The 12,290-nt window shown below is 42.9% G+C and overlaps 1 protein-coding gene across 1 annotated transcript in view; it reads right to left on the bottom strand.

The window, feature by feature from the left end:
* Positions 1 to 4,336, bottom strand: part of CBLN4 (cerebellin 4 precursor) — a 180,471-nt gene extending 176,135 nt beyond the window's left edge. Inside the window, exon 1 of the mRNA XM_086929017.1 lies at positions 3,646 to 4,336. Coding sequence (XP_086785143.1) covers positions 3,646 to 3,942 — 297 coding nt within the window. The 5' untranslated portion in view covers positions 3,943 to 4,336. The remainder of the gene's footprint in view (positions 1 to 3,645) is intronic.
* Positions 4,337 to 12,290: the final 7,954 nt, after the last annotated feature.

Here is a 12,290-nt window from a genome sequence, read left to right on the forward strand (position 1 = left end):
AAATGCTATATTGATACAGAAAACTGAAACTGTAGCACATGTCAATCTAAGCAGGCTGCAAATGTATGTAAATTCCGGCTAGAAATAGGTTCAATAACACCATCTGACCCCTTCCTCCACCCCCTCCCTACTATTCGATATGGCAGAGGCGCCACCATGGTTTGTTATGGCCTAAAACAGGCGTATGTGAGAACTTAAAAACATACAAAAATTAACTCACTCTGTACGTTTTCTTTGAACATGTTTCATCGTTTTAATTAACTTAGGATTTGAAAAGTTACATACTTGATATGCTTTAAATATCCCTGTCACTTTCAATTTATACGTGCACGTCTCTGCCTAGGACGAAAAATAAAAATGCTAAGTCTTGAGCCACTAAACCCAAAACCAAGTATACTGTTGAGATCATATATCACATTATCCTATTTATGACTTTTCTAATGTGTTTTATTGCAATGGTTTCATGCTTTGCTTAACAGCAAGCCCACTGTCCACAAAAAGGAGGATACTGAACAGGAAATCTAATAAATCTTCCCCACTCGGCCAATGGCAAAGGTAATTGGCGTAGCAGCCATGAGAATATTCCTATTAATTCACAGTGCAGCAACCCCACAACTATAAATCACGCGGGAACGAGACACAAACCACCTAAAGCAGCAAATCATCCAATTAAAATAATTTCACTCTTCAAAAAAAGTGCAGGGTCGCTTTTTTGAGCACGCTTGACAGATATCACACGAGGAAAAGGAGAGAACATATGAACATATCAGAATTGTTTTAAACTGTACAGATATACACGCGGAACACGGCACTGTGGGTAACTTTCCAATTAACAAAGAAGAACTTCCTGACGAATGCCTTCTACCGATGTTAACTGCGGTCTCCGCGCCAGTGTTCGAAAGATTTATAAGTCTTTGGGATTTAAGTGCAGAACAGCGGGGATGTTGCGCGCGCTTTCTGTGCCTGCGATTTTCCATTCGTTTCCTTTGAAATGCCTCGGCAATTTGCTGTGTGTGGAGTCCCTCTCACCAGCAGTGGGAGATCCATCATCGCCAGAAGTGCTTGCTTGTAGTATGCCTGGTTTTATTGCCCAGGGTACTTAGTTGCTTTACACCCACCGCTGATCCCATTAACTATTCATGGCAGCCCTGCTTGTTTTCTGAAGTGTAACTAGCGTAGCAGTTTTACACGGCCATTTTACTGCATGGTAGCACTGCAACATTTAAATAGCATATTGTGGCTTAGGCGCTTTATGCTGCAGCACCACAGCCTGCTGGCTTAGAGTGAGGGTTGCGCAACGATGGCTCTAAAGAACGTAGAAAACAGCGACTCTACGCCTAGGACATCTCTAGCTATCCCGACTTAAAAATGGGTTCCTATCAGTCACTTCCCTCACTGACACTGAGGTTAAGTCTCCCAGGCAGCTTTCCACACGAAGGAACAGGGAGGCAGCTCAGCAGATGTCTCCTGCATAAATGTGTCTGAGACATGGCTTGCTACTGGTGGTGCTTAATTTGTGCCGGCGGTGGGCATATTTCTCGTTTTTGGGGACTGGGGTCTAATTTTCATACTCAGAATTTGAGCCAACACAAGCGAGAGAAAGTCAGAAAAGGGAAACACGAGGATGGAGAGGAAATATGAAAACAGTAACAAAGAGGGAAAGAACCGAAAATTAAAGTAGAACAATGAAATAAAGAGAACGGAAGTGCAGGGTGGTGAACGAAAGAGGTTTGAGGTGGAATCAAGATTAAACATGCTTGGTTTATAGGCAGCCCTAACTACATACAGCACAGCAGCAGCCTGTTAAAAAACGATGCCTCATTATCCTTACTGATTATTTTTTAACATATATATATATATTTTACAAATTAAGCACTGCTTTTCAACCAGAGTCTTGCACACGGGTGACGTCCCATTCGCCTAAAGCTTACACCAGAGACCAGTAATTTATGCTTTTTGTCTCCACATTTGTCCCAAAGTCTGTGTAATCCGAGCAGGATCCCACGGCCTGCTAGTTGAGAACCCTACCGTGCAGACACAGTCACGGATTTCTTAACTATGCTTCTGAGCTCTGTTACTCCTCTGTGTCATACTTCGCCCTCCTGGGTAGGGGTTGTGTATGGTGCTTAATATAATCTATTGAAAGGTCGAATGATAATCGATTTAGTATGCAAGATGGATTAGCGGTTACACACCAGTGCAGGAGGTACTGGTTAAAAAACAGGCCATAATCGATAAATGAACTCTCCAGAGTAGGGAAGGATATGATTGCCCCTCTCTGCCCGCATTTTATCTAGATCAGGACTGGACTGGCCACACGGGATACAGGAAAAACCCCGGTAGGATTCAGAAACATGGGATCTGGTATAAAGGGGGTGAATATAGGCTGCCATCCTGTTAAAATAAATAACCTGGTATTTGTAAAGCGCGATCTAATCACCCCTAAGGGTTTGAATGCGCTGGGGGCCCCCGGAGGGTCGGGATGCCATAATCACGTTTCCCAGAGCTGCCTGTAGCTCCCTGCCGGTCACTGACTGGCATTGCCAGGTTGGAACTGCTTCTGGCGAACTTTAACAACATTTATTATATGGCCAGGTCCACACTAGCGGAGCAATGATGGGGCCAAGGCGAGTTGAGCTGACTGTCACACGCTACTGCTTTAACTGTGTTATATATGTCTTGGGTTTTTGAAGCATCGAGGTAGTTAGAATTGACAAAAAAATACGCGCCATGAATATGCTTTTTGCGGTGCGTTACATTAAAGCTTGGCTGCATTCCTAGTTACAAGCGAGGCGAATCAGCAGCACGTCGCTCGTTTCTTGATCTTTGGGTGTTGTGGACTATTTATGTGGTTGTCAATGCACCTTGGGTTGAAGCTTAGCACCGTGCAGCACAGCATGTTCTGTTTAATCTTCAGTGGTGAGTGTTACAAACTTCGGGACTCTTTTTGTCTCTGTGAAGTTGTTAAAACTTCAAAATGAGTACCGTCATTTTAAACAAAGAAAGGAACTAGTGTTCAGAGCAAGCAAACATAATATTTCACATTTCAGACATTGAAGGGACACAATGTTCTCTGGTAACAATGTGGCTTTACATTTCACTGTTTCACTACTGCTTAATTTATAAAGCGCTTTATAACAGAGGGTTTCAAGGCACTGGACTTAAGGAGTCACTCATTTCCAATATGTTATAAAAATCACACATTTCGAAGAATGTATTAGTAAAAAGAAAGACAAACGCCAGAATACACATATTGCTGTCAGACAAACGGAAAGTGGAAAGAGGAGGGGCTTAGCTTGAAACTATTACTTTTTATATACGTGGGCATGCACATAACTCAGAGGAAATGCATATGTTTGCAGTTTCCCGAATTGGTTAAAAGGAAGCCCTCTCAGGAAATAAGGTACAACATATGAGCTTAGCCCCCTCTGACTCCGAGTAAACTAGTTCATTTAGACGTGTCTCGCTACTCAATCGATGTTTTACCTGTTTAAATTGAACATGGCTAAAACATGCCCCCCTCCACCCCCCAAAAAAGGCAGGTATACTTCATATCTCCAGTGCCATTCATGTACACCTTTAAACTTGGCACTATGACTCTTTCTATTTCTAAAAGTCACCCCTTAGTTCCCACCTGCACCCTACCTGGTCGAAGTAGATGATGCGGGTTTTGTTGCTCATCTCGGACGGCTCGTGGTTCGTGCTCCGGACCGCTGAAAAGGCCACCTTGGAGTTCGCGGCGCGCACCGAGATCCCCAGGGGAGACGACGAGGACCCCTTGGAGTCCGAGGTGGGGTTCGAGTCACACACCACCAGGCACTTGCCCTCCAGGACTATGGGCTCGGTGTCATTCTGCGCACAGACGCGGAAAGTTGGAAACGTGAGAGCCATCAGCACTGTGGGGACCACGGACAGCACCCTGCGTGCGCCCATGGCGAACATCAGCAGCGCGCGCGCTTCGGAGCCCGGGAATCTCCCTCCACACGGAGCTGCTGTCAGCAGTAGTCCAGCCAGCAGCGCAGCCTCACTTCCCACTCGATCACCAATATCTCCTTTACCTGCTCGTCTTTCTGAAATAATATTCAGCACCACAAAAAGCCAACGCGTCCTGCTTTCTTTCTTTCTCTTCTCTTCATCCAAAAGCCCTCGGTTGAATTATTGGCGGGAGAGCTCCGGAAGAAACACACGCTTTGACGTGGCCATTATTTCTTCTGTCAGCTCATCCTCCCAGTGTGCTGGATTCTGTGTGCAGGGCTGTAATGAGTCCAGACGTAGCTGTTCACTTCAGCCACGCGCTGGGATCCTGAGTCTGACTTCACTGCCAGGGTGGTTCCAACCGGTGCATCTCCAGTTGACACCCCCAAAGCATTGAGTCATAATACACCAACACAGCTATCAGTTAACTACATCAGCTGAGACAGTCATTCACAGCACAGGAATAGCATTACAGAGCCACCGGGTGCAGCACATCAAAAACAGGAACTTTCGGAAACGTGATCTGAGATTACACACCACATTATCAGTACGGCATGCGTTCTGAATAATAGAAAAAAACAATTACCAGCATATAAATAACACGCAATCTCACTTTTGGGGAGTTTTATTTTCAGTTTCACAACAAAAAATAAAATAAAAAAATCAGCATTATCATGCTCCTTTTGTTTTTTCTTGTATCTGTGTTAGTCATCAAGTACGAAGCAAATAAAACAATATTCTATTTCGTGTATGTACATATTTTATATGTGCTTTTATGGTCTATGACCGCAATAAAGTTATCAAACGGTAAAAAAAAAAAACACATGACTGAATGAATGCACAAAGGGAAGAACAAATGAATGAATGAGCAGTGATGCAGTCACTGCTCTGAGAACACGGGGCACAAGTATCAAAACGTCGGGCAATGTAACGCATCAGGACAATTTGCGGCACTGCATGACAGGGAGCGAGCAGGAATGCGCCATATCTACTAATATAAAACGCATTCCTGGTCTCGTCCTGCATAGGGGTACTGAGTGCTAACTAGGGTCAACATAGACACCTCTGTACCATGGTGCAAGGGTGGCTGTATTTACAGGCAGGGTTGTTTTTGTGCACAAGGGACACCTTCCTCATAAAAAAAGTATCTCCGTAGAGGTATTTTTCTCTTTCTCCATGGGCTACTAAATGCGGCACACACAGAAAAAGGAAATGACGAGGAGAAATATGTTATTTACCGTAGGGAGGTGTTTATGCTTAGACTTAGTTGTTTTGAATTGGGAATGGAGGTGGGGATTGGGTGTAGTGGCTAAGAGACAGGATTTGGATTGAGAACGCATGGTTTCTCATACAGATGTTTCCATTATATATTCTCTCTGAGGCTGTTTATCAGGTGTACGTCCCCTCATCGTCCCCCCCCCCCCCACCCCATATCAGAAGTGTAGGAGAGATGGTACCGCTTAGAGCCTTCAAACAAGGAACATATATATATATTTATGTATGTGTATAAATATATCACCTATTGGCGGTCGCCAGTACAAAGTAGTTTATTGTGTTGATTATTTAAAATCTTACAATATTACACATCTAAAAAAAACAATAAAAGCCATATAAAAACACTTAAAATGTTGTTGCCTCAATTTTGTAGTCAGTTACATATTTGCAATAGTTGTGCTACTAATTTCCTTTTAACTATCCTTAGGAACTTTACAAAGGTAGCATTCAAAATGATATCATTCGAGTCAGGCACCTAATCAGGGCCTGCCTGCATGTCCTTATGCCTCGTACCTTGAAAGGAAACTTAAGCAAGGTTCTTCTCTCCTGCAAGAGTTCAGGGCAAGTACACAATAGATGGAGAATATCCTCCTCACCACTATTACACAGTCTGTATTTGGTTTGGGTTACCGGTCTCTCCCACGGAGGAAGGTGACACAGGCCTGGCATTATTCCAAATCTTGCTTTAAGGAGCACCTGTTTGTTTGTTTCCGTCCAGGGTATTTCCAGATATTGTTGAATTTCCTTCTTTTTATAACCGTTTATTATCGCCCAAGCATGTTTTCTCTTAGTAAGGATAGCTTTGTTGTTTATAATGGATAGATGGTTTGCAGTTTTATTAATTATTTTCTTAAACAATGTCTTGGGTATATTATTTTCCCATATAGACAAGACCACAAAATCCCTTATTGCTTCCCTAAGATAATGCCATGCAGTAGAGCTAGTGTCGTTATTTATTTCTCGCCATAGCAGGTGCGATATCTCATTTTCATGGTCACTTTTTATTTGATTCTATACTTTTATAAAGTGGCCTTGCCTTGCACAATGTTGATTGGTTAGTCCAAACTCCAACCTTACTTGTGCAGGGGACGCGTTCGCGGGGAGACGAAATAGGACCCGGTACGCTCTTGTTATGGCTTTGTTCAGAGTTTCAGTATCCTTACCCATTGCGGCTTCACTACCATATGTGATAGTCGGTAGGAATCTTGCACCAATAATACTCAGAAGAGGGTCATAAGTTAGGCTGGAAAGTGACTTCTGCACAATTCTGAATGCTGCAGTTAATGCATTCACTTTTCTTTGGATATCCCTTTTTTGTAACTGGTAGTTGCCCTTCTCTTCAAATAACACACCCAGGTATTTATATACCTCCACTTGTTCTAGTTCGGTCTTGTCCATGAACCATTTACTTTTGTATCTTATCTTGTTATTTTTGTTAACTACCAATATCTTAGTTTTTGTCTCGTTTATGACCATCCCATTGTCTTTCGAGTATATGTGAGTCCGCCTAATTAGTCGCTGTAGTCCCACTTTTGTGTGGCTTAATAGTATGACGTCGTCCGCATACAACAAGTTCGTGAGACGCTTATCAGCTAATTTCGGCGGGTGCGCATTTTCATCGTCCAGTATTCCAGTTAGGTTGGCAAGAAACAGATTAAAGAGGAGGGGGGCTAAAACACAGCATTGTTTCAGGCCTTCGTTTGCTGGAATCTCCTTAGATAACGTTTGGCCATCCCCCATCCTCAGTAGGTAGGTATAGTTAGGACCTATTTTCCATAGGAAATCCACAACATTGTATTTGGAATTCCTTTGGCGCCTGTTGACGAATCTTTGCGAAATTTTCAAAACTGATGGGGCGCTCCGCTCCTCTCCTATCCTAAAAGTTCCGGGGTAATTCGTCAAGTGGGAGCTGAGAAAAAAGAGGGTCCCAAAACGTGTTTTTCCCATGCAATTTTCCATAGGAAACTTTCATCGCAGCACAGCCCGAACTGCTGAACGGAATTACACCAAATTAAGCAGAAAGGTAAACCTTGGTTCAGAGTCGTGCCTTTTTGATAAATGCTGTAAATCTGTTCAGTAGTTTTTTAGATATTAAAGGAAAAAAATACATATATATCTGGGCGGAGCCTAACCACACATCTCATCGTGAGATCTGATTGGCTGTCAGCACTTCATCCAAGAAGTGTTGGCAGCCATCTTGGGACCAATATACATGATACCACCTCATTAAAAAGCATTGCAATTAATAGAAGGTTTGAAGACTTTAGTTACATTATAAATCATGTGTTGATGGTACCATACTCGTTTTAGGAATTGTGGTGTGTTCTAAGGTGATTTTACCATGTGGAAAAGCCTTCTGCCTGGATATCATAAATCTTTGTTTAAGAGAAAACTATTTTCTCATGATTTTCCCACAGAAGTTTGGAAGGGGATCTATACGCTAAACTGAGAGCATATTTTCTATAAATTTGCATTATCTTTCTCAGTCATGTGAAAATTAAGTCTGACATTCTCAGTAAACATGAACACCCAACAAGGGCGGAGACTGTCAGTTGATTCCTTTGTGTTCTACTGCAGCTTCCCAGAGTGTTTTAAAGAACAACTAGAGCTCTAACAGCCCTACTTATGACAAACGTATGGCACACCTGAAGCCATCTTGATTGGAATAAAGTGGTAACTCTTAAAACATTTAATTTAAAAAGGAACAAAACGAGGGGGTTCATTTTGACATAGAAAGCATGATTAGTGCCACAGAAAAAAAATTGAGGGCATATTTTGAGTGACTTCTCAAATCCTCTTCTAGTTCATTAAAAAATTCTGACGTGCAGACTGAAACATGCACTTTCAATACCAGCAGCAGACTTCCCTGGTGAGCAGTAGCCTTACTATAGTGATCTAATAAGCAAATAGAGTGCTAACATTCTGAATTCATGGCAAATGTGTGACACATCTGAATGCCTTCTTGATGGAATCCACGTAAAAAAATGAAAATATTTCCTACTGAGGAGACTGTAGTAAATGAGAAAATTAGGAAACTTCATAACAAATAAGTTTCCCAAGATGGCCACCAGAGACAAAAGAGCCCAAATGTAGCATAAATATCACCCAGAAGTAGCCCAAGTATAGCCCAATGACAGAATGTCCCAGAGTGTTCTAAAGAACAACTAGAGTGCTAACAGTCTTACTTATGACAAAGGTATGGCACACCCGAAGCCATCTTGATTGGAATATAGTGGTAACACTTAAAATATTTAATTTGCAAAGGAACAGAATGAGGGGGTTCATTTTGCCATAGAAATTATGATTAGTGCTGCAGAAAGAAAAATTAGGGCACATTTTGACTTCTCAAATCCTCTTCTATTGCATTAAAACATTCTGACATGCAGACTGAAACATGCACTTTGAATACCAACAGCAGACTTCCCTGGTGAGCAGTAGCTTTACTACAGTGATCTAATGAGCAACTTGAGTGTTAACATTCAGAATCAATGGAATCAATGTAAAAAACTGAAAGTATTTTCTACTGAGTAGACTGTAGTAAAGGAGGAAATTAGGAAACTTCATAACAAATAAGTCTCCCAAGATGGCCACCAGAGACAAAAGAACCCAAATGTAGCCCAAACATCACCCAGATGTAGCCCAAGTAAAGCCCAATGACAGAATGTCCCAGAGTGTTCTAAAGAACAACTAGAGTGCTAACAGTCCTTCTTATGACAAAAGTATGGCATACCTGAAGCCATCTTGATTGGAATAAAGTGGTAACACTTAAAACATTTACTTTGCAAAGGAACAAAATGAAGGGGATCATTTTGTCATAGAAACTATTATTAGTGCTGCAGAAAGAAAGATTAGGGCACATTTTGACTTCTCAAATCCTCTTCTATTTTATTAAAAAGTTCTGACATGCAGACTGAAACATGTACTTTGAATACCAGCAGCAGACTTTCCTGGTGATCTGTAGCTTTACTACAGTGAGCTAATGAGCAACTAGAGCGCTAACATTCAGAATTTATGGCAAATGTGTGACACATCTGAATGCCTTCTTGATGGAACCAAAGTAAAAACCATTGAAAATGCAACAGGTCCCGCCCTCATTTAAGATAAAGATATTCTGTTTATAATTAGGTGGCCTTTTAGCTTTGCTCGTATTAGTGTTTTTCAAACTTTCATGTACATAACATACATATGTATACGTATATGTATGCATGCATTTATATTTGTATTTATATAAATATGCATTTTATATATATGTTTATATATGTATGTATATATATACACATACTTATATATAAATGCATATGCATATATATGCATATATACATGCATATGTGTGCGCGTAGAGAAAGTTAGAGAAGTAGAGGTGTAGAGTTAGAGAGGTAGTGTTAGAGAGGTAGGGGGTAGAGAGGTAGAGAGTTGTAGAGAGAGAGGTAGAGAGTGAGTAATAGAGAGTAGAGAGTGAGTAGTAGAGAGCAGTATTGAGTAGTAGAGAGTGAGTAGTAGAACAGTAGAGAGTGAGTTGTAGAGTGAGTAGTAGAGAATGAGTAGTAGAGAGTAGTAGAGAGTAAGTAGTAGAGAGTAGTAGCGTGTGAGTAGTAGAGAGTGAGTAGTAGAGTGAGTAGTAGAGAGTGAGTAGTAGAGAGTAGTAGAGAGAGAGTAGTAGAGAGGGAGTAGTAGAGAGTGAGTAGCAGAGAGTAGTAGAGAGTGAGTAGTAGAGTCAGTTGTAGAGTGAGTAGTAGAGAGTGAGTAGTAGAGAGTAGTAGAGAGAGAGTAATAGAGAGTGAGTAGTAGAGAGTGAGCAGTAGAGAGTGAGTAGTAGAGAGAGTGTAGTAGAGAGCGAGTAGTAGAGAGTAAGTAGTAGAGAGTGTGTAGTAGAGAGAGAGTAGTAGAGAGTAGTAGAGGAGTAGAGGGTGAGTAGTAGAGAGTAGTGGAGAAGTAGAAAGTGAGTAGTAGAGAGTGAGTAGTAGAGGGAGTACTACAGAGTGAGTAGTAGAGTGAGTAATAGAGAGTAGTAGAACGCGAGTAGTAGAGAGTGAGTAGTAGGGAGTGAGTAGTGTAGAGTAGTAGAGAGTGAATAGTAGAGAATGAGTAGTAGAGAGAGAATAGTAGAGAGTGAGTAGTAGAGTAGTAGTAGAGAGTAGTAGTGAGTAGCAGAGAGTGAGTAGTAGTAGAGAGAGTAGTAGAGAGTGAGTAGTAGAGAGTGAATAGTAGAGAGTAGTAGAGAGTGAATAGTAGAGAGAGAGTAGTAGGGAGTAGTAGAGAGTTAGTAGTAGAGAGTGAGTAATAGACAGTAAGTAGTAGAGAGAGAGTAGTAGGTAGTAGTAGAGAGTGAGTAGTCAAGTGGTAGAGAGTGAGTAGTAGAGAGTGAGTATTAGAGAGAGAGAGTAGTACAGATTAGTCAGTCAGTGTCAGTCAGTGTCAGTCAGTGTCAGTCAGTCTCAGTCAGTTAGTGTTCGCCACTCAGTCAGTGTCAGTCAGTGTCAGTCAATCAGTGTCAGTCAGTGTCAGTCAATCAGTGTCAGTCAGCCAGTGTCAGTCAATCAGTGTCAGTCAGTGTCAGTCAGTCAGTGTCAGTCAATCAGTGTCAGTCAGTCAGTGTCAGTCAATCAGTGTCAGTCACTGTCAATCAATGTCAGTCAGTATCAATCAGTCACTGTCAGCCAGTCAGTGTCAGCTAGAGCAGCTCTGCTGACCTGGTTCTCTGGCTCTAAAGCAGCTCTGCTGACCTGGTTTCTCTGGCTTTACAGCAGGTCTGCTGACCTGGATTTCTGGCTCTAGAGTAGCTCTGCTGACCTGCTTCTTAGGCTACAGAGCAGCTCTGGTGATCTGGTTATCTGGCTATACAACAGCTCTGCTGACCTGGTTCTCTGGCTCTAAAGCAGCTCTGCTGACCCGTTCTATGGCACTAAAGCAGTTCTGCTGACATCCTTCTCTGGCTCTAGAGCAGCTCTGCTGACCTGGTTCTCTCCCTCTAGAGCAGCTCTGCTGACATGGTTCTCTCCCTCTAAAGCAGCTCTATGGACCTGGTTTCTCTGGCTTTACAGCAGCTCTGCTGACCTGGTTATTTTGCTCTAGAGCGGCGCTGCTGACCTGGTTCTCTGGCTCTAAAGCAGCTCTGCTGACCCGGTTCTATGGCACTAAAACAGTTCTGCTGACATGGTTCTCTGGCTCTAGAGCAGCTCTGCTGACCTGGTTATCTCCCTCTAGAGCAGCTCTGCTGACATAGTTCTCTTCCTCTAAAGCAGCTCTACTGACCTGGTTCTCTGGCTCTAAAGCAGTTCTGCTGACATGGTTCTCTGGCTCTAGAGCAGCTCTGCTGACCTGGTTCTCTCCCTCTAGAGCAGCTCTGCTGACATAGTTCTCTCCCTCTAAAGCAGCTCTACTGACCTGGTTTATCTGGCTCTACAGCAGCTCTGCTGACCTGGTTCTCTGGCTCTAGAGCGTTTCTGCTGACCTGGTTCGCTGGCTCTAAAGCAGCCCTACTGACCTGGTTCCCTGCCTCTGGAGCTGCTCTGCTGACCTGATTCCATGGCTCTAAAACAGCTCTGCTGACCTGGTTCTCTGGCTCTAGAGCAGTTCTGCTGACCAGGTTCTCTGGCTCTAAAGCAGCTCTGCTGACCTGGTTCTCTCCCTCTAAAGCAGCTCTGCTGACCTTGTTTCTCTGGCTCTAAAGCAGCTCGGCTGACCTGGTTCTCTCCCTTTAAAGCAGCTCTGCTTACCTGGTTCTCTGGCACTAAAGAACGCTCTGCTGACCTGGTTCTGTGGCTCTAAAGCAGCTCTGCTGATCTGGTTCTCTGGCTCTAGAGAAGTTCAGCTGACCTGGTTCTATGGCTCTAAAGCAGCTCTGCTGATATGGTTCTATGGCTCTAGAGCAGCTCAGCTGACCTGGTTTTCTGGCTCTAAAGCAGCTCTGCTGACCTGGTACTCTCCCTCTAAAGATCTCTGCTGACCTGGTTCTCTGGCTCTCAAGCAGTTCTGCTGACCTGGTTCTCTGCCTCTAGAGCAGCTCTGCTGACCTGGTTCTATGGCTCTAAAGCACCTCT

Source organism: Lissotriton vulgaris, chromosome 7 (assembly GCF_964263255.1).
Source record: "Lissotriton vulgaris chromosome 7, aLisVul1.2, whole genome shotgun sequence".
Lineage (NCBI taxonomy): Eukaryota > Metazoa > Chordata > Amphibia > Caudata > Salamandridae > Lissotriton > Lissotriton vulgaris.